This window comes from Diadema antillarum, unplaced genomic scaffold (genome assembly GCF_040938485.1).
Source record: "Diadema antillarum isolate AM-2024a unplaced genomic scaffold, OU_Dant_1.0 seq00000541_RagTag, whole genome shotgun sequence".
NCBI classification, from domain to species: domain Eukaryota; kingdom Metazoa; phylum Echinodermata; class Echinoidea; order Diadematoida; family Diadematidae; genus Diadema; species Diadema antillarum.
This window is the reverse complement of record NW_027271488.1, coordinates 203,388-230,377: the sequence shown is the minus strand read 5'-3', so window position 1 is coordinate 230,377 and position 26,990 is coordinate 203,388. Positions and strand designations below refer to the sequence as shown.

At 38.9% G+C, this 26,990-nt stretch overlaps 1 protein-coding gene across 1 annotated transcript in view; it reads left to right on the top strand.

Annotated features, from left to right (window-relative positions):
• The window catches only part of LOC139734688 (endothelin-converting enzyme 1-like), a 31,584-nt gene extending 10,467 nt beyond the window's left edge, over positions 1 to 21,117 (top strand). The window contains exons 5-18 of the mRNA XM_071645482.1: positions 258 to 437; positions 3,558 to 3,686; positions 4,586 to 4,768; positions 5,955 to 6,011; positions 6,852 to 7,016; positions 8,648 to 8,734; positions 9,942 to 10,066; positions 13,940 to 14,162; positions 14,559 to 14,735; positions 15,216 to 15,319; positions 16,504 to 16,614; positions 17,356 to 17,548; positions 18,463 to 18,701; positions 19,319 to 21,117. Coding sequence (XP_071501583.1) covers positions 258 to 437; positions 3,558 to 3,686; positions 4,586 to 4,768; positions 5,955 to 6,011; positions 6,852 to 7,016; positions 8,648 to 8,734; positions 9,942 to 10,066; positions 13,940 to 14,162; positions 14,559 to 14,735; positions 15,216 to 15,319; positions 16,504 to 16,614; positions 17,356 to 17,548; positions 18,463 to 18,701; positions 19,319 to 19,418 — 2,073 coding nt within the window. The 3' untranslated portion in view covers positions 19,419 to 21,117. The remainder of the gene's footprint in view (positions 1 to 257; positions 438 to 3,557; positions 3,687 to 4,585; positions 4,769 to 5,954; positions 6,012 to 6,851; positions 7,017 to 8,647; positions 8,735 to 9,941; positions 10,067 to 13,939; positions 14,163 to 14,558; positions 14,736 to 15,215; positions 15,320 to 16,503; positions 16,615 to 17,355; positions 17,549 to 18,462; positions 18,702 to 19,318) is intronic.
• The last annotated feature ends 5,873 nt before the right edge of the window (positions 21,118 to 26,990 follow it).

Sequence of the window (26,990 nt, the reverse complement as noted above, 5' to 3'; positions counted from 1 at the left end):
CACTGGTTCTGTACACGGTCGGGACTCCTTCTCGCACTCTCTCTCTCTCTCTCTCTCTCTCTCTCTCTCTCTCTCTCTCTCTCTATATATATATATATATATATATATATATATATATATATATATATATATAAACAGATGTAATTTGAGGCTTATTCTATATTTTTCAGCAGATGATAGTAATGAAGATGTATGGAAATATGTTTTTGTTTTTTGTTTTTTTGTCGTTGTCATGTCTTTTTCTCTTCTTCTTTCAGAGCGCCTGTGACATATGTAAAACTGTAGAACACTCCATGGACTTGACTGCAGACCCATGCCAGGATTTCTACCAGTACTCATGTGGAAACTGGATCAATAACAACGAAATACCAGAGGGTCATTCGAAGTGGGGCACTTTTCAACAAGTCTATGCCAAAAACCAGAAGCTGTTAAAAAGAGTAAGAACTCAGTTCAGGCTTGTTGCTACACAGTGAAATTTTAATGCAAATAACAAAATACTTTCTCTCTCTCTTTCTTTTTAGCTCACCTGAGCCAAAGGCTCAAGTGAGCTATTGCGATCGCCCTTCGTCCGGCGTCCGTCGTGCGTCGTGCGTCGTGCGTCGTGCGTCGTCCGTCGTCCGTCGTCCGTCGTCCGTCGTGCGTCGTCCGTCGTGCGTCGTGCGTAAACTTTTTACATTTTCATCTTCTTCTTGAAAACCCCATGACCGATTTTCATCAAACTTGGCAGGTAGCATCCCTAGGGGGTTAGGAACTCAATTTGTTAAAATGGGCACCATGCCCCACCCAGGGGGCCCCCAGGGGGGCCCAAACCCCCCAAAATTAAGGAATCTGTAAAAATCTTCTTCTCTAGAACCAGAAGTGATAGAGCTAAGTTAATACTATGAGTTAGTACATTGATGACTGTAGTTTCAAGTTTGTTCATGGCAGAATCAGGGGTGCCCCCCTTGGGACCCAGGGGAGGGGGGTGGGGAGGGCTCTAATGGGGCCTAAATTGTACATTTTCATCTTCTTCTTGAGAACTCCATGACCCATTTTCACCAAACTTGGCAGGTAGCATCCCTAGGGGGTTAGGAACTCCATTTGTTAAAATGGGCACCATGACTCACCCAGGGGGCCCCTAGGGGGCCCAAACCCCCCAAAATTAAGGAATCCGCAAAAATCTTCTTCTCTAGAACCAGAAGTGATAGAGCTAGGTTAATACTATGAGTTAGCACATTGATGACTGTAGTTTCAAGTTTGTTCATGGCAGAATCAGGGGTGCCCCCCTTGGGACCCAGGGGGGGGGGGGGGGGGGAGGTGAGGAGGGGTCCTAATGGGGCCTAAATTGTACATTTTTATCTTCTTCTTGAGAACCCCATGACCCATTTTCACCAAACTTGGCAGGTAGCATCCCTAGGGGGTTAGGATCTCAATTTGTTAAAATGGGCACCATGCCCCGCCCAGGGGGCCCCCAGGGGGCCCAAACCCCCCAAATGAAGGAATCTTTAAAAATCTTCTCTAGAATCAGAAGTTATAGAGCTGAGATAATACTATGAGTGAGTACATTAATGACTGTAGTTTCAAGTTTGTTCATAGGAGATCCTGGGGTGCCCCTCTTGGGGGTAGGGGGGGGGGGGGGTTGGTTGGAAGGGTCCAAATGGGGGCCTGAATTGTACATTTTCATCTTCTTCCTGAAAACCTCATGACCCATTTTCACCAAACTTGGCAGGTAGCATCCCTAGGGGGTTAGGATCTCAATTTGTTAAAATGGGCACCATGCCCCGCCCAGGGGGCCCCCAGGGGGCCCAAACCCCCAAATGAAGGAATCTTTAAAAATCTTCTCTAGAATCAGAAGTTATAGAGCTGAGATAATACTATGAGTGAGTACATTAATGACTGTAGTTTCAAGTTTGTTCATAGGAGATCCAGGGGTGCCCCTCTTGGGGGTAGGGGGGGGGGGTGGTTGGAAGGGTCCAAATGGGGGCCTGAATTGTACATTTTCATCTTCTTCCTGAAAACCTCATGATGGATTTTTGTCAAACTTGGCAGGTAGCATCCCTAGGTGGTCAGGATCTCAATTTATCAAACTGGGCACCATGCCCCACCCAGAGGGCCCCAGGGGGCCCCAATTCCCCCAAATTAAGGAATCTTGAAAACATTGGGCCCTTATTGTACATTTTCATCTTCCACTTGAGAATGCCTCGTCAAATTTTGGTAGAGCTGTGAATAATTTAGATTAGTGACTGCGTGAAAGGTGAACTTGCGATACTCAGGTGAGCGCTAGACCCGCGGGTCTCTTGTTTTCTTTTTACCTTTTTGTCAAAAAGAGGAAATTCAGAAAGTTTTGTTGCTTACATCAGTGAGAAGACTTGTTAGGTCACAAAATCATGCCCTTGTTTGATTTGCACATACACATGTATGCAGGATGGTGAGGTTTGTTTATTTTTGTGAAATGAGATGTCATGATCAAGTGCAGATGATGAAGAGCATTGCACCATATGTTAGAATCATTTCTGATTAATCATGTACCGTTGCAGTACTCCAAATTAGAGGGTGTGCACAGTTTTGGTTGAGGTGAGGATTTATCTTTTAACGTTTTGCGAGATATTCAGAAACCACTCTATGAGATGTCAAAGAGCATGCAATTCTAAGGGGTATCAAAAGTTTATTTGATGAAAATCGGTTTTGAAATGGCTGAGATATCCAAAAAAAAGGTGAAACAAAGAGATCCTAATAAAACGTGTGGCCTGTAGTCTTTTATTATTATCACTTTTTTGGATATCTCAGCCATTTGAAAAACCAATTTTCACCAAATAAACGTTGAATCCTTCTTAAAATTACATGCTCTTTCATATTTCATCTGAGGTTTCTCAGTATCTCACTTAGAAATGCTCAAAACATGAATCCCCACCTAAACCAGTACTGTACAGTCCCTTTAGATTCCATGTAGCTTGCTTGGGAGAAAGCACATTAGTCTAAACTAATCAAGTATATCTCATTGTATGAATACACAGCAAATAAAGTGTGATTAATTTGCATGGTTATTGCATTACTTTGGATGCGTATGATTGATGGTATGATAATGTATAAGGAAGACGATCCTAAAACAACGTAATAAGATTTCTTTTTGGTGCAGTATGGTTGTGGGTCATGGTGCAGTATGGTTGTTGGTCATGATGCATCACCGAAGTTATTGCATTTTGTGATGACAATAAACTTCAGTTGTGTGTAAAGATTTGTGAGCATCTACCCAGAAAAGCAATATCCCCTAGCAAACAGATAAACATGAATAAGTTCACTCTGTATAGAGTTCAGCATGTTTTTGAATCATCAAAATCAGACATTCTATCCATCTTTCACTGTTTATAAACAAATGCATGCACATACATTCATAAAAATATATATCCAGTTGTTCTTTATGTGTATGCAGGCATCAACTAGTAACTCCCCCCACCCCCACCCCATAAAAAGCATGTATACAACGTTACCTCTTATGGCAGTGTGTATCATGACAGAGCAACCGTGACAGAAGCCTCCATAAATCTTCTTTTGTAATGTTTTCTTAACCACCACCATAGCTGATTGAAGAGGAAGGAAGTGAGTACAACGGCAGACAAAGCGAGGCTCTGCGTAAGGCCAAGGATTACTATCGCGCCTGCATGAATGTCACAGCGGTGGAAAATGCTGGATCAGAACCTCTCAAAAAAGTTAGTTGTTTTGGGAAGAGTGTTTTTTTTTTCCTGTCGTTTTTCCTCGTCCATCCAAATTTCATTGCCATTCATAGCCATTTATCGCCATGGAAACTGGTTGTAAACAACCCCCCTTAGCCCAAATATCTGTGAACTCAAAGGTTGCTAACCATGCTCGTACCTGGTTCCAACCCACTGCCGGAAGCCTTATGCAAATATGTATTTTGTGTGGAACCAGCGCTGCGCAATAACAAAATACTGTGACGTCATCACTTTGCTACTCTAGATTACAAACTATCTATAAGGACACTTGCAAAATCTTCGAACAATATACTTGTGCCAAGGTTTGAAGAAATTGTGCCTCAGATACATGGACTGTGTCAGAGTTTAGATGAAAAAGAAAAAAAAATCATTGTACTTGCAGTTCTAATGCTGTCAGTCATGTTGTCTCAGAATTCTATTTCGTTTTATTTTGATTGGTAAACCTCTTTAAAGTTCCTGTAATATTACATAATTATGCAGATCTGTCAGTATTCTTCATTTATGTTAAAGATGCTCATTGTTGTGGGCAATGTAGCTGTACATACACGACAAATGGTTGAACATTTCACAGTCAGTGAAATCTAGAAAAATCATGCTTAAAGGAAGAAAAGCAAATTGGCTGCTCTTTCACTTGGTTTTTCTCATCATGGAAAGATAGTTTTGACATCCATCTTGTTGCTATGTTTAAGAGGTGCGTCTTTCACATGTGTGTACAACGTGAATGAGCCAATGAGATCTATGTCCTTTGGAGATTAGTGATAAAAAGGTATGTTCGAATTTTCAAGCATGCTTCAGTTTGAGAAACACAGAGACATATTGAGAATGGCCCACCAGACCCTCCTCCCTGTTTATGTTATGCACTCATTTTGTCACAGCTTCTGAACCAGCTGGGTGGTTGGAGCATGCTACCCCAGGATACCCCTGGAGTAGACAACTGGGATGAGGGCCTCTTCGATCTGACCCAGGCCATCATTGCTGTCCACAAACTGGACACTGCCCCTCTCTTCTCCATGTTCCTGTCGTCCGATCAAAAAAACTCCAGTGCAAACATCATTCAGGTAGGGGCACAAGTATGTTTAGTTTTCTCCCTTTTGTTTCTTCAAACTGGTCTTCAAAGGGCCATGGCTGATATGAAGCAAGGTATCACCAGACGACAGTCAGTCCCTTACATGCCTTACATGTACTGAACAGATGGTTGAGTATCAAGTACAAGTACATTGTAATTTATACTGGTACTTACATACACTAATGTGTCACATCCATGCAGACTTGAATTTTCAGGTGGGTGTTCGAGTGATAGTTGTCGGTGATATATTTTTGGTATCATGCATACTTATGTAGCATGCATGACAATTAAGTACAAATGGCAGATTTTGGGATGGATGAAAGAAGATTTACCGCCAGTAAAATACAAGTTGCTTGCTCACGTTATTTGCTTTGAAACAAGCCCAGTACTGAAGAATTGATATCTTGACTCTTCAAAAAACTCCACAGACCATGCAAAGGGTCCAATCATGGTACAAGTACAACAGAGCATCACTCTGAGATACATTGTAGTTCGATGTCGAACTAAAGGATTACTGTAAAAGTGGATATTTTCGCGCGATGATTTTTCGCGCTTGGCTGGGCCAGAAGAGTTTCATGTGTTCTTAATTCCGCGGAATCAAGACATCACGCACAGGAACATATGGCAAGCAAAAATATTAGCGTGCTTTGATTTTCGCGCTAGTTTCTGGTTGCACGAAATGCACGAAAATTTCAACACCGCGAAAATTTTCACTTTTACAGTACTTTGCTTCTACACAAACCTGATCAAGCTGGCCTCAAGGATTGTAAAACAATGACTGTATTACCGTACAGTGCTGAAAATATGTGAGTGGAGCTCTCTCAAAACCCATGACTGATCACTATAAGGAACTGCCTTGGCAAAAGTGGAAAAACCAAAAAGCAGAAATAAATCAGTAATAAATCAGTATGGCCAAACTTAGTTTGGCCATACTTCGAAGCGAAAAGGAGTAGAGTAAAGCAGATTTGTTGATAGTGGGATGCCAGAAGTACTTTAGTTTATACTTGTAAATAGAGTGGGGCGGGCGCTGGCAAGAAAATGAATAGCAGATACAAGAGAGAATAGATAAGAGCAATTGGCTGTTTCCATTTTATTGCCTGTACAGCAGTAAATTGCGATGTATTATCTTTGCCAGATGATAAACTAATTTTTTCTCCCATTTCTGTCTTTTTGTCCAGTTCTACCAAAATGGTATAGGATTTGCTGCAACAGAGTTTTACTCAGACAACGATACAGTGAGTATTCATTGGCAAGAAATTATGTACAATAGGTTGTTTTTTTTAGTGCAGTGTTTACCTCAGTTTGTGAATGTTCTGTTTCATTCTCACTGTTCATAATTCTTGAAAACGGAGTAAATCTGTTATCTCTGTTGCTTGGTGCAATGTTTTTCTCCCTTTTGATATATTTTTTATTTGTTTTCCATGGGAATACTCTGAACCTTTTTGGCACAAATAGAAAATGAATATGAGATTTATACATGGTAACCGAGGAAAATCAGGAAAAATATTTATCTTATATCATTATTATAAAGTAGAAATAGTATCTGTCAAGGAATATGGAGAAGGTAGAAACAGTGTATTACTTTAAAAATGAGGGACAAATGAGAGAAATGGATGGTGTGAAGTACTAGGGGAGAATTAACCAGTTAAGTGTGGAAACAGGAAAATATGCAAAGCGATATGAAAGCTTCATGTAGTAAGAGCCAAAAGATAATTGAAAGGAAAGATAAAGACAATCGTAATAATGATACCAAGTATATGGCAATTGCCTTTCAATGTTCACTTCCTTCCCACCCAACCCCCCTTTTTTGGGGGGGGGGGGGGTGGATGGGGGGGGGGGGGGGGGGGGGTGTGGGGGTGAAATTACAATTGTCTAGACAAGAAGATGTAATACAATGCATATCATTTGAGATTCAAAAGTTCATGACAAAATCAAATCAAGGAGTTTCATGTACCGATCATAGTGCTGCATCAAGTTCAGATAGCTGGAAACTTGAAATTTATTGCAAGAATGTGTGATGATATGTACCGGTACCCTAACATGAATTTTTTCTGTGTCTTTTCTCTCCTGCCCAGACTCAAGAGGATGCCTATACAGCCCTCGGGGCCAAGGTCATCGTTCTACTCAGTCTCGCAGACGGGGAGGTGGTGGACATCCACAACATTTCCCAGCATTCCAACTTCGCGCCCGCCGTTGCCCGCATGAATAGCATCGTAGAGTTTGAAGCCAACCTGAGCGACGTGAGTATGCTTGGACTCTGGCAGACGTGGTTACATTAGGATGGAGAGATATTTGTGCGCCAATAGTGCATCCCTTGACATACAGTAGTGCTAAATGTTCTTTGGGCAAATGAATTATGAGTAAGACATACGTAGACAGAACAAAGTAGAACCGAGGTTTTGGGTATTCATTCCAACGTTCATGTGTTACTGCCGTGAACTTGCTGGAGCTTTTAAAGTGGTAGGGCCGCTGCCCAGTAAGCAGAAGGTCAAGAATTCAAATTATTGGCAGGTTCCTTCTTTTTTTTCCTGCTTAATGATATGCCTTTTGCCTGTTGGACATGTGATTTTACTTACAGAGAGTAACAGTGAGAGAAGCACATATGACTCACAAATGATAGCCATGTCACACGCTTTTTAAAGGGATTGTATAGTTTTGGATGAGACCTAACGTGAGGTTTCTAACATTTTGAGGTCAGATAATGGGAAACTTCTATGAAATATGAAAGAGCATGTAATTCCAAGAGGAATTCAATGTTTATTTGACGAAGATTGGTTTTGAAATGGCTGAGATATCCAAAACACTTTTTATCACAATCACTTTGTTTTACTTTGTCTCTGGATGTCTCAGCCATTCCAAAACCGATTTTCACCAAATAAAGTTTGAATTCCTCTTAGAATGGTACGGTCTTTACTCTTTCATAAGTGGTTACTTGGCATCTCGCAAAAAGTTAAAAGCTCAATCCTCGTCTCCACCAATACTATACCATCCCTTTAATAGTGTGTCTCACCTACATCACGGCAAAGATTTACAAGGGGGAATTAAACTGGTCTGGTGTGGAGTAGGGTTCATCAGTCATGCTCGGAGACAAGCTTAAGTCAGAAAGATATTTCAGGAAAGTCAAATTGCAAGATGAAGCTTCTCTCTACAATTACAAGTTGAAAGGAATCTGCGTATATCTATTTTCATACAGGAGGAGAACTTTTGTAATTGTCTTTCTGAAACACATTCCAAACATGTTGAGGTGTTGAAGACTAGTCCTGAGTATACTGTACGAGCTGAAATTTTCGCGGTGGTTTTATTTTCGCGATTTTCGCGAATCGCCTTTGAACTGTGAAAATAACACGCGAAAATAACAACGCGCGAATAGCTAAGTTCAGTTAGACCCTCGCAGCCACGAAATTAACAATATGCGAAAATGTCCTCCATGTAGCAATTCGCGAAAATATCTGTACGCGAAAATTTCAGCTCGTACAGTACTTGATAGGCAGGTGTTATACTAGATGTGTATTAGAGCAATATCAGTCCGTTAAAATGTAGGCAGTGTTTGGACATCAGACATGTCTCCTTTGCTGTTCACTATTAAACTGTAAAGATGTCCATCCATCCAACAACTTTGTCACAAACTCCATACCACATCAGCCAAATATGTTACTTCCTGTATAGTTATGTACAAGGGGATATATATATATATGTATACCCACTCACCATGGTGGAAATATGAATACATGATCAAATCGAGCACCACCTCCTAGAGCTTGCCTTTGAGGTCTTCCACATTAGAAATACATGCCCAGAATCAAGCAGAACTTGTGGATGTGGATGTGAAAACACTATGAACCCTCACCCGCTCACTCGCTTCTTATCACAGATTTACATCCCCAAGGAGGAGCAAGATGATCCGGTGAAGCTCTACAACAAGATGCCCCTCAGAGAATTCGCTGACATGCTTCCCTTGGTGAGTCCTTGGTGAGAGGTTAAAGATCACCATTACCTGTTTATAAAATTCTTGGAGACAAACTGTGCATTGATGCCTTCTTGCCAAGAAATTGTGTATTCAGTGCATAAATAGACTTAGGAATTGTGCCAACGTGAAGCTACATATTATGTCTTAACCAATTTTTACTTAATTTTCTTTTTTAGATGGGACCTCCTTGAGTTTTCATGCTTTCTACATTATAAAAGAATTTTCTCCCTCCTAGTTCATTCAGTGCAATCTGTATAATTATATGAATGTTGTAGAGAAACCTCCAAAAAGTAGAACAACAAAAAAACTATAAGGGATGTTGAAGTGATTGCAACACATCTTAACACAGACTATGTGACCGTGCACCTCAAAACGAACATAAAGTCGCACACACTGATTTTGCGTGAAGACTGAAAATATTAGTGAAATGGGTCAACCTAGCCGAACTTGACTTTCTCATATTTTCTGAAAGAGCGGGTCTTCTTTTGCATTATGCTAAAATTTGGTATCATAAAACGGGCAGGAAAGTGTGTTTTTCAGCAGTTTATGTTGAACATTTTTGCTAGAATAATGTGATTAGGTGTGTCTTTAGAATCCCTTTTTCATCTCTGAAAAACCTTGTCCACACTCTTCACTTTCAACTCTAATAACTTTTGAAAGGATAGTGCTACTGCTTTGAAAGTTGGCATTAATTATGGACAGAATGTGTTAATGAGGCATGCTTAATTTCAATTTAATTTGATAATTCCTTCATTGTTGTTACTCTGGTGGTTTACTTCCTGTTTTTTGTCCCATTCATCGCACAGCCAGCACGGTTTGGTAAAGATTAAGCGCTTGAATAGACACTGTACTTCAGAGCCTCTTTTCTCAGTTCCCACTTTTCCTGAGTTTGTGCTTTCTTTCCAATATTTAGATAGGTTAGGAGAGTCCATTTGATTTGAGTTATACATCATTTTAAAGCTTAAAGTCTGCTCTTTCAGAATATGGTCTTAACTAAAAATTCATGTCTGGCGACTTTTTGCTTGTTTTGAGGTGCAGGGTCACATATGTGCTTTTCTTGTCACTCTCTAGTGTGCTTTCATGCTTTTCATATTCAAATAGCAGTAAAGTGAAGATATCACGTGTTGTGGATGTCATGTCATACTGTGCAGAGTTTGTCTCGAAGACAAAGATGATGTATTATTATATTTCCCTGCAGATCAACATCAGCCTGTATGTCAACGAAATGTTTGCCGATAACATTCCTCTGGACCAAGATATCATGGTTCCAACCCTTGCCTACTTCGAAAAACTGAATGGCCTTCTAGAACAGACGCCAAAGAGGTAAACTCTCTCATGATTTCCCTTAAAACCCCTCCACTTCCACTTTTCATAATTCTTACACATTTCCAGGCCATAATAAGAGGATTTCTATGAAGAGATCTAAGACCAAATTCAATGTATTATATTTAGTGCACAATTTTTATGCCTCCGCCAACGAAGTGGCCGGAGGCATTATGTTTTCGGGTCGTCCGTCCGTCCACGTCCGTCCCGTTTTGTTTTTGTTGATATCTCAAGAACCGTGTGGTGGTTTTACATCAAACTTGGTATGAGGGTATATCCTGGGGGGATAATACTTTATTTGGATTTTAGGGTCTCGGGGTCAAAGGTCAAAGGTCACAGGTAATTTTGTGAAAAAAAAAGGTTGAAAATTCATGTTTTTCTCCATATCTCGCAAATGGTTCAAGGTATCTTCATGGAACTTAGTATATATGCTTGTTCCAATGGGCAGTGATTATCTAGGGAAGTTGGGGGTCATGGTTCAAAGGTCAGGGGGTCAAAGGTCAAGGTCAACTCCTCAAAATATCACTACTTTCCTTATATTTATGCAATGCCTGAAGGTTTTTGTTTTGTTTTTTAACTTGATGTATGCATTTATTACCCAATATATATTCTGTGGGAAGTTTCTTGCCAAAAGGTCAAAGGTTAAAAGGTCAAAGGTCAAGTGAAAGTGCTGAATTGCACTATTTCCTCCATATCTCAAAAGTAACTCAAGGTATCATCATGAAACTTACATATTTATGCATGTTCAACCTAACAGTGATTCTCTTTGGAACTGTGAGGTCAAAGGTCAAAGGCCAGGTTTAGATAATGCTATTTTCCCATTTGATACTGAAATTATACTTTTTCTCGATACCTTGAAAATTACTCAATGCATAAACTTATAAAAGGGTCAAAAGTCAAGTAAAAATTATCAGTTCCCCAAATACCTGCACTCTGACATTTTAATCATTCATCCAATTGAACCTAGTTCTAGGAAAGTGAACATTCAGCACATTTGTGGCAAACCTGTCATTTTAATATTTTGCCAATTGTGTGAAACTGTCATCACACATTGTCAAGACATTGTACTAAAGACCTATTAGGAGAACCATGCATTATGGCGGAGGCATATCAGTCACCGTAGCGATATATCTAGTTTTTTTTTTAAGTTTGAAATTTCCTTGAAGCAATTATTTATCTCACTCATATAGGAGTTGATTTTGTCACTGCCTTACTGTAGTATGTGTACCACAAAATTTTTTAAAAAACAAAAGAGAAACAGTGTTGCTGGAAGGAACGTAAACAAACGAATAAAAGGTGTTAACCCTAATCAGGCTGGGGGGGCGGAATCCGCCCCCCCCCTCGACGTTTCGCGCAATATCTTCGCAGCACGATAAGCTCCCGCCGCGATGTTTCGTGACTTTTTTCTTTCAAGTATCGCGCAACTTTTGAGACCAAAATTGTTGCGCCCGCGCGTACTGTTTTGACGCGACGCCCGTTCGAAAAAAATTTGTCAACCCCAAAATTGCTCCAAAACGTGATTTTGTGTACAAATCCAATGCAAATTGTGTTTTTTCAATTAATTCACATAAAAATTCATATCTTGACTTAGAATGGACGAAATTAATTCATTTTAGCATAATAAAGCTTCGAAAAATGTCTGTGACAAATTTTGGCCAAAAAACAAACAAAAACAAAAGGTCGAAAAACAAGGAAATACATAAGAAATTCAAAAAAACAATCAAATACATAAGAAATTAATTTCGATACAGATTTTTTTTTATCCTATGTCTCAGGAGAATGATACAAGAAACATTTTTAAAAAGAAATTAGCTTAATTAGAGCATTAATAAGTGATTTAGAGCCCAAAACTGATTTTATGCATAAATTACAATAATTAATTAATATAAAATGTAAGAAAAATTTTTCAGAGAAAGCAACCACACATTTTGATAGTATACGTCGCGGGCGTCGCGTGTGCCGATTTTCGGCGCGATCACGCGTTCCATAGGCGAGATCTGTAGGGGGGGCGGAATCCCCCCCCCCCCCCCAGATATAGCATAGCCAAAAAAGCCCAGCCTGATTAGGGTTAAATGAACCCTCGCCCACTCACTCGCTTCTTACTCTGTTTCATTACCACATTGTTTGAATGGTTGAACATGCAAACATTATGTAAATCATTGTAGTGCATAGTAATTTAGCAATGACTCAGGTACATGTCACTATCCCCACCACAGCTTGCTTGAAAATGACATGCTTGAGCATATCTCATTTTTCCGGTTTGGCGCCAGTCCTGACATGGGTGGATAACAGAGGTTGGAGTGTAATTCATTCAAGAAATACACCATAGCACTGTATTACATGATAATCTAATCTTCAGTGCTGGATACAGAAACACTGACATACATCAGTCTGGGAAACCCGCTCATGAGGCCTCAGAGGATACTGTATTCTCTGGTGCATGCACAAGCTCGCTCCAAAAATCTCACAGCTTGCGCGCTGTCTGTTTGTGCTGGATGCGTGATGTGATGTGGCGTCGCGTCGCAGGATTCCAGAAAAAGCGCCCAAAGGGTAGCTGATGGCGGAATTGACGAAGAAAGTGAACCCGTTATACGTACAAAGTGATTAGTTTGCTAACAAACTGGATTACCCACCTACTCTATCATTGTGGAATAGTAATTTGGAATATATGCACAAGATCAGGTTAGTACTGATTTTATTTTCCTTGTTACGAATTATTGTAAAAAGATGTCAGACTTCAACTTCACGAGGCTGATTATTGCGCAAAGAGATGTGAGAGCCGCAAAAAAAAGCACCGAAAATATATAGTCGGATCAGGCTGCTAGGTGCAGCATCCTTGCATTGAGCAAACCCGCCGGCGCCCATGTTTCGATGGGTCACTGTGCATCGGTTGATTAAAACTCGATTGTTGTAAAAAAAAAACAGACAGAATTTTTACTTCTTTTCATCATGGATAGTGGACATGTGTGTGTAACAAAAAATCACCGTGCAAAGTTGCGACAATTTATATGTCAGATGTGAGATGAATAAAAATTGAACAGGGAGCTTCATGAGTCTCTCTCCCCGGGGGCGTCATGAGGCTCTCCGGAGGCCTCATGAGGCGGAGGAGTGCTCGTATTGGGAAGCAGGCCTCGTGAGCGGGTTTCCCGGACTGACATGTACGCTCTTCTTGCATCAATCATATCTATGCATTAATGTCCTAATGGTGTTTGCAGCTATGCAGCCCAATTCCTTTCAAGTGCCTGATTATTCTTATGTCAAGTAGAATGTATGTTGACCTGTTAAAACATGTCAGAATGTTGTCATGATTGAGGAAAATGCTGGATGTTTAACTCTAATTTGAACATTTATGTTGATGTTTAATGTAATCACTAATTTCTATGTGGCTCTAACTACAAATTTAGATAAAGTGCATTCTGCCAATGTGAATGTTGATGGTAAGTATTTGTGTCTGTGTGGGGAATTCAGTGCATTAAAGTTATGTATCCCTTTTGCAACCGTGAGAAGTGTATGTCTTCCATAAGCTTGTATGTTGTAGTGGTAGATAGTTTAGACCTTTCCTCTGAATAATAAAACTAGAAACTTCTCTATGATGGAGAGGAACAATACTATTGAGGTCCAGTGAAGTTACTCAAAATTCACACCGTTATATTCTCAATATCAAAGGGGAGCGTTATCACAAATAACATGGGTTAAATTTCTCATTTTTTAAAAACTGTTGTCATGTATTACTGTAAGATGTCATACATGATGTTGCGAGGCATTATTATTCAACTGCAAAAATTTGTGACGTTTGTAAAATGGATATGTGACCTTTTAAATCAAGACCTCTGCATATTAAAGTCTCTCGAAACCGCTTTCCCCACAAATCAGCCTCCTTGCCGACTACCTCAACTGGTGCGCCATAAAGCCCATGCTGAAGTACCTCCCCAGAATCTATGACGAGATCATCCAGGAGTACAACGCCATCTTCAGCGGCTCTAACAGCTCCTTTCCGCTGTGGGAGACCTGCCTCAAGCGCACCGACAATGACTTTGGCTTTGTGACCGGCGCCCTCTTTGTCAGGGAGATGGTGACGCCGCTCTTAAAGAACGAGGTGAGTGCACTGTGTCGAACACTTGGGCGTGGAAGTGCTTTCTCTCAGAGATTGAGACCGGTAGTAGAAAATTCAATATCTATTGGTATGATGCTGATGTTAGTGATGAGAATATAGTTATTATGAGATAATTATAACAATACCAACATCACCAATGACAACAGCAATAACAGTGACGATTGTGATTTTGATAATGATAAGAAATGATAATTTGGATGATAGTGATAGTAGTAATGATAATGATAACATATGAATAGCAATAATAACGGTAATGATGATGGTAAAGTCTAAAATTTGGAAATTTATTGCTTTTGTTTGGATCCTACATTTCAGTGGCCCCCAATGGCCAGTCAGTTTGATAAATAGCAAAATATCTGCTTTCACATGTTTTGACAGACAGATGATCTAATCCAGTACATCCGAAACGCATTCCTCGAAAACATCCCCGATGTCGTGTGGATGGACAACGAAACCAAAGCGGCGGCGGCTGAAAAGGCGAAGGCCATCAAGCCAAAGATTGGGTTCCCGGTGTGGATCGAGGACCGTGAGCAGCTGGATGACTACTATGCCACGGTAAGAAGAAAAGAGAACTTCACAGCGTTGAAATTTAAACAGGAAATACACAGTGGAAGTAAATAACTGATCTTGTTAAACATGACATGGCCACTCCCACCTCCCACAGTGACTGTAATTAGATGGATGGGGGTGGAGGGGGGAATTGGTAGATGGATGGAAGTTTTGAAATATCAATATTGGTAGATTACCAAATTTGAATGTCGTGCGACTTTTTGTGTTTAGTTCTTGTTTCTGTTTTTATCATTCATGAATTGCCTGATCATGTGTGAGAAAACATTGATGTTTTAAGCGCACTACATCTGTGTAACATGACAGAATTTTGATCAGATATAAAGTGTGACATTATGCTAGCCTTGAATTACCTGCAGATAACATAAACACAATGGCCATTGATGCAGAGGATATTATTTCATTGGTAATATTGTCATTTCACTCATTCCTTGACTGAATGTCCCTTAAATATCATTATACCTCCAGGCAAACATATCGTCTTCCAATCGCTTCGAGAATGCTCTGAATCTTAAGGATTATAATCTCCAGTGGATGAGAAAGCATCTCGGCAAGCCAGTCGACCGAACAGAGTAAGCATTTATGGTAGTCCTTTATATTCCTCATGATGATGAATCCTCCATTCTGAGTGGATGAAATTAAAGCCACCGCACACTATACGACTTTTGGTCGCACAACTGACTGACTCTGGATCCGAAATAAATCACAATAGCCTCAGAATAAACATGTTTGTTTTATTTCAGATCCAAAATCGGTCAGTTGTGCGACCGAAAGTCTTATAGTGTGCGGTGGCCTTTACATAGGGGCATAAATTCAATGATTGCCTTCAGCCCCATTGTGTCCAAACTATCCCATAGTACTAAAAAAATGCCCTGTAGTACTAAGGTGCCCTCTTTTGGTTTGTAGTGATACATATGTACACATACTGCCAACACTTGGCTTACATATCGTGAGAGGTGATCCTTGTCTAATGCGATAGCAATGCAGATGTCAATGGCAGCACAGATAGGTGAATCGGATAGTGCAATTTTGCGGGGATGCGCAATCTGGATCGACCAAGTAAGATTTCATTTCATTTCATATGGTCAGTAAAACAACAGATATAGAGTGTTTCAATTGGGGCATTGTTGATATTGTTATCCCTGAGACATATGTTGTAGCATGGAGTTGAGCTGACCAACAATGTGACAAAAAAGCAGTCGACATCTGTATACCGTGGTGAAGTTGGGGAAGTTATGTCAGGATGTGATGTCTTTTAACCTGTCGTCTGCAAGATTCTGAAACCTCCATAGCCTTTGCAGAGGATTTAGCTAGTTTTTGTATGTAGTAGGTTAATCTGGCATGCGATTTAATTCATTTTCTCGAAGCTACCTACCTATTTCTGTGGGCAGCACAAACCCATACAATCACTTTGTTTCACACGGTCGTCTGCATGGCAGCTTGAAGAGCAGTCCCATTGTACTGAAATACAAACTTTTTTTTTCCAGCTGAGCATTGTTAGTAGCTGTTGTCTTCACAGATATTCTAGCTGTGTGATGTTGTTTAGAACTAGTTTCCACGGCAATGAATGACTATGACATCACACTTTGGTACTCCACATGGTAGACTTTGGTTAGAATGGAAGATGCTGAGACTATCTCAATTGTACTCATCCACTATATATTTCAAAACTGCAAGGTAATGTTAAAACTTTAACAAAAGTATAAAAGGAATTTATTTTTGTTGCATTTATGTTGTTGTTGTTTTTCAAATCTAGGTGGCACATGACCCCTGCAGAGGTCAATGCATACTACTCTGCAACATTCAATGAAATAGTCTTCCCTTCAGGCATCCTGCAGTCGCCCTTTTATGATGTCATGTATCCTATGTAAGTTATGGATGCAAGTGTTTGCAGTAATTTTTATACAAGTATGCATGTTTAGCATTACATATTTTGGCGACTGTTGCAGGAGTGGAAACAATGCAGCACTATACTGTATTGTACATTTGAAAGTTGTTAATGTTTCATTTTTTTTGTTTCAAATGCACCATCTATTGCTTCTTCCTTTTTTGCACAAATTAATATAACTATTCATGGAAAATACTGTGGGGTTAGGGAGGGTTAGTGTTCTAATGAACAGTTATGAAATGAGCTGTGAGGGCAGTGCAAATTGTGCATAAGATCATTAATCATTGTTTGCTCAAATGTAGTCTTTTGTTCGAACTCTTATTTTTATTTGAAAATGCTGTAGTAAAATAATTCAAAATGACATCAAAACCTTGTTAAAATGAAATGAAGATCAGATTGTCCAAGTAATGCTTTTGTATCTTCTTTGGTTTGAAATGATGAAGGAAATTATTTGTTCTGCACTCAGCTGCTTTTCTCAGACAGTGACATAAAATACATTCATCATAGCTTACCCAGGATATTGTAACTATTCTTATGTGATATGGAAAGTCTGCAAAATGTTCTTCAAATGATCAGTAAATGTTTTTTTGAAAGTTTGTTCACTCAGAAGCCATATCATATCTTCATGAATGAAACCAGAAAACAGACAGAGAACTTTTTGCCTGTGTTCCTCAACAGTTCTTCTCCCCCTTCCTCCCTCCTCCCCACCTTCTCTGTCAGGTCAATGAACTTTGGGGCCATCGGCATGGTGATGGGTCACGAGATGACCCATGGCTTCGACAACCACGGCCGAAAGTTTGACCTCGACGGTAACCTCAGGGACTGGTGGGGGAACGTGTCTGCCGAGGCCTACAAGAATGAGACGGTGTGTATGGTGGACCAGTACTCGGCCTACAAGGTTGGAGACCACCATGTGAGTACCAAAAAGTGTCAAAAATGTAGACACTTCTTGTCACTTTGATTCTGCCAGTCACCTATAACTGTAAAAAACTCAAACTGCGGTCCTGCTGTTAATCTGAAAATACTTTTGTTTTTGTGAAGTAACTGCGTTTCTGTCATGATAAAAAGGGCAAGATTTAGAATGTGCTTGCCACATATACGCTCTGCCCATGCCTGCTGCATGATAGCTATGCATTGCCTATACTGTAAAAGTGGTTTTATTTTTGCGCTTTTCGTGCTTTGAGGTTCAACCGCGAATTTAACAGCACGTGAAAATGTTTTGAAAAGTCACGCGAAATTAACCACGCAAGGAAATGTTTTGAACTCGCCGCTTGTTACAATGCTATTGCGCTCATGCACACATGAAGATTCTGTGCAATGTAGGTACAAGCATGTTATAAAGTACTCGAGAGATGGGATTTCAGGTAAGCCTGCATTTAATTTTAATTTCTATTTGATAAATAAAAGAATAATTGGATTATAGTTTGGGTTTTCATGTGCAAATAAAACAGTTTTTGCCGACTGTGAATTCACAGATTGTGCCGACCGCGAATTTAAACACACGCGAAAAGGTCGGCACCGATGGAAACTGCTAAGGATAGAAAAAAAAAACAACTTTGAGAATCTAGGAGTAGAGTGGTTTGCTTGAAATGCTCTCAAAAGACTTGCAGGATGAAAAGTATCACTCCTGCAAACGTATTGCTCTGAGTTTCATGTAAAATTATGAAAATCCTTCCCTGTTTATTCGCCAACAAACTTGAAATGTTTAACCCACTGAAGACGAGTCCCGAGTATACTCCGGCAGGTATCTATGGGAAATGCATGTTATAGCAAATCAGTCTGTCCTCAACGGGTTAATCCATCTTCTTACACCTCCTCTCGGAAAAGCTCAACGGGGAGTACACCCTGGCTGAGAACATTGCCGACAACGGCGGGCTGAAGATTGCCTACCAGGCCTACCAGGTGTGGCGACAGTCCCACAACGAGACTCGCCAAGTGGAGTCCCTCAGACTGACCGATGACCAGCTCTTTTTCCTGGGCTTCAGCCAGGTCTGGTGTTCATTCATCACTCCTCAGCGTGCAGAATTGTCCGTCTACGTAGACCCGCACTCGGCAGAAAAATACAGGTGATACAGCGATTTATCAATAATGTGCCACTTCTGGTTTTGTGGTTTGCTACTTCTCTCCCCTGCTCCTACTTGTGCGGTAGTATATATGACCCAGAGAGCGGTCATATTATTCAAATTCATGAAATCCTTCCACTGAGTTGTTTTCATTGCAACTGATTAACAAATTGCCCTATATCAACGTGAACTGGTTCGAATCCTGCTCGAGTATGTATGCCTATGATTTCTTTTGTCATGGCTACTACAAAAACACTAATCAATTCAGTGCTTGTTTATGCGGATGAAGGGCAGTCTGTTAATCAGAAGTCATATTATGTTAGACTGTCACACATGACATACAGATTGTATTTCGAGTGTTGATTGCAGTTCTGTTATAACAATCATGTGATATGATGATTGCAAGGAATAAATGTTCTGTGTTCTACAAAGCATTCTTTTGATTCATCTGTAATGTAGCAAGAATTTACTGTAGCTCAGGCATGAGAGGTCTTCTGCATTCCGTTTTTTTCTTTGTTAATGATTAATATTTTTCCTTCTAGCAATGACTGAACCTAAATGAGGAAATTTGTTTGACAGAAACTCATATAGCCATTTCCATTTCTTTCTTATATCTGCAGAGTAAATGGTGCAGTCTCCAACATGCCTGAATTTGCAGAAGCTTACAACTGTTCAGCTGGAACACTGATGAATGCAGACAAGAAGTGTACAGTGTGGTGATTGGCGATTTTCTTCCCCTTCCCTCGACCCTCCCACCCCAGCCCTTCCGATCCCATCCAGCACATTTTTTAAGGGACACTAAAACTCTCATGTCATGTTATCTTCAGTGTAAACATCATGGAAATTTAAATGAGTCAGTAAAAATTTGAACTGAATTGGGCATGGGATGTGGAAGTCACAATTTCTTGTGTCGCCCATCCCATTGTGAGTGGAAACAGGACTAATGAATCAAAATGGATGCCTGTCCTTTATCCAATTCGTGTATGAGAGAGTGCATTCCACATTGTTGTGTGCGGATGTGACACAATCTGGCAATTGCCTTGCCTTGTAATTGAAATTATCTGTTTCTGTGGAATCGTGATACAGCATGCAGACATTCATTCTGTGTGATGAACGACAAGGTTGGACCTTGAATAAAAAGAAACAAAATGAATCAGAAGAAGCTAAAAGATTAGATGAAGTTTTCTGTAAAATGCAAACAGACAAGTGTGCAAGTTGTGACCAGTTTGGTTAACCCCTCTCTAGTGACTGGTCTGTTTCTATCTTGTGTTTGTTTCTCCCTTTTTTCCCAAAAACTGTGACTTTCATAATGATTTATTTGCCTGATTTCATTCAAATTTCCACTGATTCATGGATACTTTCAAAAGATCAACCCTGAAATAACTCAAACCAAGAGTTGTCATTTCTTTTAATCCTCTGTGTGTTTTGAGTGTCAGTTGGCACAGACAACCCTGTATCATTGTACACACTCTCAAAAGTTACTGGCACTGAAGGTGTTAAAGGTGCATGGTCCCGGTGTTTTAGTCAAATGCGTACGTGGGCGCACGGCGCAAGTTTCCTATAGAGACCTATGCTATCGACTCCTCTTTAGCGCTTACACTGTGGCCCACTTCCCCGAGCCGGAAGAAGTCCAATTCACTGTAGTCAGTGGTACGATCACTGTTCGGCTCATGATTCGGCTGAGGGGGATGACAGCTTTAGCAAACTTTTTTTGTGATGTCATAATAACAAGCACATGTGCACGCTCCGTGGCATTACTACAGACTGTGCGATGCGCAGAGAAGACAATGAAGGCAACGTTACCTAGCAACACCTACGCACATTACTCTTGATGACAGCTCAACTTCGGTAATCTTCGTATCAATGCTCATGGTGATCGGCAGTATCATCAACAGCGCCCTCTACACTACCGGGACTGTGCACCTGTCAGAGAGAAACATCACCTTGACCGCATCTCAGAGAATTTTTGGGAAATATTGTTTTAAAACGCTGGGATGGACATATTGGTTCCACAATGGCTGCGCTACCACGCTGCTGAGATGAGGTACTGTATTTGCCATATATGTAGCGAGTCTAATTTTTTGCAGATCAGGACTTTCCGGCAATTTCCCGAGTGGTTGAATTCATGATTGTGGAGCACAGTACTGAATAGAGAAATGTATGTGTGTATGTTACTTTCATGTCGGGAGCAGAGTTAATACTTTTCGCATGTTTTTAAATTCGGGGATAATAGCACTTGACTCACGAAATTCACAAAAATAAAAACCTTGCAAAATATTCTGCATATACAGTACATGTATACAGTTCAGAGAGGTAGGGAGCTGGGATCATTCTTGCCTGTACAATGGTCTGATTGTCTATGACATTCATCTTGCTTTTTCCACCTGAAATGGTAGTGTTTGATACAAGAACAGTTGTGGTTGCGGGAAAAAAAAAATGTCTAAAAAGACAGGCATTTTTGTTTTTGTTGTGAATAACTCTGTACTCAAATGTGTTTTGTTGTGAATCATGTGGACTAACTGTGAAATATTCAAGATAGTACTCATAATTGTTGATGACCAAACTTACCCCCCCCCCCCCAAAAAAAAAAACTAACAAAACAACAACAACAACAACAACAACAACAAACAAACAAACAGTATCATTGGTTGTATGTGGTTTGCTGTTTTCAGTATTCTTTTTCTCACAGACAATGAAAAAAGTGACACATATAAACAAAAGAGGGAGAGAGAGAGAAAGAAAGAAAAAACTATCCGACGAAGAGGGAGAGGGAGGAAAAAGAATTATGCTATCATTTATGCCATTTGAACAAACATTCTTTATTTTTTCACCTTTGTTTGTAACCAAAAGTTTTCAAGAATTATGCTATTATTTATGCTATTGGTACGAACATTCTTTATTTTTTTCACCTTCGTTTGTAACCAACAGTTTTATCAGATTTTGTCTGAAATATGAATTCCAGCCTCCAGCTAGCTGGGAGTATATGCTGAGCTTAAGTTTTCGATATTCCTTTTGACAATCTTCAGACAGTAATGTCATTGACCATATATTTATATTTTTCTTTGAAGAATACATGGGTAGTTCCTATTACGATGTATCCACTGATAATATTTAACAGTTGAAATTGATTTTGTTGAAACTGCAGTGAAGTGTATGGATGTTGTACAGAATGATTTTATAGGAGAAGTGTTTCCTAAAATGTATTCAATGTGTGTACCTTAACAAAGAAAAAACACAAAACAAAGGGCATAGAGTATTACTTAAATCGTATCAATCATGTTTAAAAAAAAAAAAAACCACATGGCAATCTAGTAGTTTCTTGTATGTCATACATACTGTACTATGGTATGACCACTTTCCTTGTAACTACCTGGTTCATATGGTAAACTCAAGACTTAACCAACTCAACCAAAACCAAACTTGCCATCAGTTTGTGTAATTCCATTTCAGGTGAACAACACCATGCTGTCTTCCATCATCTGTAGATTTTATGTTTGTAGCGCTAAAAGAGATTTAGAGAAGAAATTTTAGTTTAAAGATTATTATAAGAAATATGTGCAGCTTGCATGGGGCTTTTCTAAGTGCATGTACTCGTGTCATTTAACACATACACACACAAAAAGTGTGATTATGACTTGATCAATCTTCCAATAATTATAATGTATGGGATGACAAATCACGGTACTTACAGACTGTATATAACAAAGAAAATCAGTCAAAGTTTAATTATTTCATAAGCTATATCCTCATTGGGGCGACAAGACTTCGTATCTACAAAATGTCAAATGTTCAGGAGAGCAAAAAAAAACAAACATCCCAACCAAAGTACTATATCAAATGGGATAGCCTTTCCTTTGATATGCCATGGTGGCTTTATTTTGGGAGTAAGACAGCTAGGATTTGGACAGGACATCACTTAACTGATTATCTGACCATTAATCAAAAAAAGGTCATTTTCACCAAAATTTCAGGTACGAGGTCTTGTCGCCCCAGTGACACTATATGTTTATATAAAATGTCTAGCCATGAAAGATGGAATGGATTGAACCACTACATGTGTATACTTATTGAATCAAAAGTATTTACACAGTACATTAACATAGTACATGCACCAAAGTGCTTTAATCAAGAATCTGTATCACATCTTCCACATAGAATATATAAGACAATTACTGCATGCACCCGAGTGACAAAAATCTTTGATTTTGCCATCTGGTTTGCTCAGCAGAAATATACCATGAATGTTATGTCACAGAAAGAAAAAAAAATCAGATATTTTTGTAGGTACATGTATTTTTTTCTCCACCTGCACTTTACACTGCACTGTGATGAAGAAAATCATTGTACAGTGAAGCCCATCTGTTATCTGTGTATGTGATATCAAATGTGAAATTTCACAAGCTGTAATGTTGGTTGTCGTTAATTACGTAGGCGCACATGCTGCTCATGATTTGACTTGATTTTACATTGATTTGACATTAGTGAACTGATAGCATTGTTGGATTAGAGTGCCAGTAATATATTTTTGGTGCGTTTATTTATGTGTCTTCCATTTCTACATTCCTGAGTTCATTTTTTATTTTTACCTGCAGCTTTTTGCAAGACATCTATTACGTAATCACAGTACTACTCATGAATATTCATGTTTAAGAACCACAATGGCTGTTCTACAGTGCCTTGTTTTGTCACAAGTTCCTTTCAAGAAAAATGGCGTATACATACGCCCATGGTGAACTTTACAAGTATACATGTGAAGTGACATGCAAAGGTGTCTTGTACAACAAGCATCTGGGCTACCCTGATTGTTACCAAAGGGGATACTGAAAAACCCAAAACAAAAATGGTAAACTTGATCATATCTGCTGGTCCTTTGAATATGGACTGCTGACGTTTGTGTACCCTTGATAGAAGAAGTGTTTTAATTCCAGAGTGAATGACAGTGATGGCGTTTGATGAGACATCACAGACAAAAAGATGTCGCTGATGACCGTGATGTGGCAAAGTCAGAATGGATGCTTCCCATCTCGGGCAGTGGAGATGGCACAGAGTGTGTTGGCATAAAAACTAATAATATAAAATTCAAAATGTGTACAGAGCTTCAAAATAACTGATGTCATTTTGACGTTATCATCTGGCAGCCCTCTACCTGTGTGAATCGAAATACAGTGTATTATATCCACAGCATTATCATGTCCTCAAGGCGAGGTACATTAGAAATTGACTTTACAGACGTAATGTAATGTTGAACGTCACATTTCACACAAGTTGTGCATGAATGAGAAAAATGATGATAAATTAATCCGAATCATTCACAGTATGAAGAAGATCCTTATAATCGTTATTTGTTTCATATGATTATCTGTGGAGAGTATGTGCTTCAGATCATGAAAGTGATCGATATGAATTACACCTCTAAATTTATAAAGTATAGTACAAGTTAGTATTCATTTCATTCCAAAAATGGTATGGTTTATGTGTGTTATAGCATGAGGCTCAGAGGTGTAGTGATGTGAAGTGACACTTCCATGGTACCGTATGTGCCATTCTTTCTGTATGTATGGTCCAGTGCAAAATTCCAACCTTTTGCTTCCAGATGGTTGGTATAATGCTTCAGCTCCTAGTGCCTGGGAGTCCTATGATTTAATTTTTCTGCGTATTATTTTGATATCAAGTCTTTTTTGGTGTTTCCTGCTGTTTGTGAGGGATTCCACTGGCCATTGGTGTGCTTAACTTTTCTATTCTTCAATCCTAGACCAAATGAGTTTGATATGAAGAAAAAAACACGTTATTGTTGAGATTAGGAGAAATAAGAAAATTCACTGGACTTTAGGAAGAGGGCTAGTCTAACAATCATATTTTTGAATCGCTGGTATAATTCTGCTGTGTTTGTGAGTTGTCTTTTGAGCAATTCACTCATCTCTTATTCGTCCAGTCTAGTCTTCCAGACTTTGAATGAATGACAAGTTAAAGAACCTGTTTGAGTGGTTGGTGTACTGCATATATCAATCATGTTCTGGAATTGATCACAGGTCTTCGACAGATTTTTTTTTTCTTTGTTGCAGTGTCTCAGCTGTGTTCGTGGCTGAAAATGTGTAAAACAAGCACGATTGTGCTTTTAGAGTCGTGGCAACCTCTCATAATGCATTGTGGAGTGCAGACTGTAATATTTGTGTATGTAGAAATGTTCGGTCATGTGTACATGTTTACCCTTTGCAAAAATGAAAATGGGAAACCTCAAAGTGAGAAATATGCACGTAAGAACATCCACTTGGTGTTTGTTTCACTTCTTTGACCAATCATGGCGGTTTATTCTTTGCAGTGATTATAGTGTATCATGTATGTATGTTGTTTTGTGCAACGTATGAAGTAAGTAATGTTTTTGACTACAGTATCCCAGTACACGACTGTATAGGCCTACATACCTAGAAATGACCAATATTGAAATAGCTGTTTGTCATTCACGTTGTACATGAAAGAATTATGCTTTGTCTAAGTCTCTTGACTTTTATTTCATTGGGACCAACTTAATTGGAAAAATCCAATTTTATTTTTTGTAGAGTTAGGAGGGTGAATATAATTATTATATATAATATATATTTGTGTATGTTTGTGTGTCTGTATGTGTTTCTTTAAGTCTGTGCATATCTGTACAATGCAGCATTGGTGTATATGCAAAGTGTGTTGCGGTACCAGCCTGTTACTATGTTATCGACAGAGTTACTATGGACAAAATAAACTTCCTATACATTGTGGTTTTTTTTTCAAGTTTCCGTAGCATCATTGTCTTGTCTTGTCTTTTTTTTTTGTCCTTATAAAAGTTGTGTTCGGAGTGAATTTCAATGTCCCGTCATAGACTAATAAAAGATAAATCGGAATCGGAATCGGAAACGGAATGTCAGATGGTGACATCATCTTGCTACGATGCTACAGATGACGAGGTTCTTCTGTGTAATACAGTATAATAGATGGCATGTTTGTATCATTGTGTGTTCCAGTTTGCCACGTTAACATTTAATAAGTGATATATCCTTATATATATATATATATATATATATATATATATATATATACATATATTGTAGTTGTTCCGCGTATTGGCAGTACTAGAAATAGCAATAATAAAGTCACAACAGAGGAATGCAGGGAATGCATTAATAGCCAATCTTGATTTAATGAATAATCCGAATTTTCGAGGAACCTTCCTCTTCTTCAGGGATGACAGTGCGAATATTCACAATGATTATTATTATTATTAATAATCATTGTGAATATTCACACTGTCATCCCTGAAGAAGAGGAAGGTTCCTCGAAAATTCGGATTATTCATTAAATCAAGATTGGCTATTAATGCATTCCCTGCATTCCTCTGTTGTGACTTTATTATTGCTATATATACATATATATATATATATATATATATATATATATATATATATATATATATATATATATATATATATATACAAGGTGGCCCAGAAAGAACGGAACACCTAAGATCTTTAATTTCAGCAATATTGTTGCAAATACGTCATTATTTTGCATACTTTTGGAAAGGCCATTCATTTTCCAATAGAATGACACCAAGTTCTTTATTATTTTGGTTAATGCGTTATGATTTTAGGACCATTTTTGTCAACCCTTGCAATTTTCAAAATGTGATTGTTTTGCACTCTCAGAGATACCGAAAGCAGCTAGAATTTGGCATGCCATAGAACCAGTAGCGCACAATGTGTGGAATGCGGGGCGGACGGTGTGATTGTCATTGTCCGTTATCATTGTGAATAACGTGAATGTTATTGTAAATACATGTATCATTATGAATGCTACTGGCAGACTGGTTCCATGGCAAGCCGAATTCTCGCTGGTTTCGGTATCTCTGAGAGTGCAAAATGATCACATTTTGAAAATTGCAAGGGTGGACAAAAATGGTCCTAAAATCATAATGCATTAACAAAAATTAAAGAACTTGGTGTCATTCTATTGGAAAAAGAATGGCATTTCCAATAGTGTGTAAAATAATGACACATTCGAAACAATATTGCTGAAATTAAAGATCTTAGGTGTTCCGTTCTTTCTGGGCCACCCTGTATTGTATATATGCCTATATATATATATATATATATATATATATATATATATATATATATATATATATATATATATATACTATGTATGATTATTACAGACGGAATAAATAGTACGAAGAAATAATGATAGTATTGCAGATAACGATGAAAATACTTTATAGATACATTTTCATTTGTTTCCTTTTCGATAATCAATGCACATTCA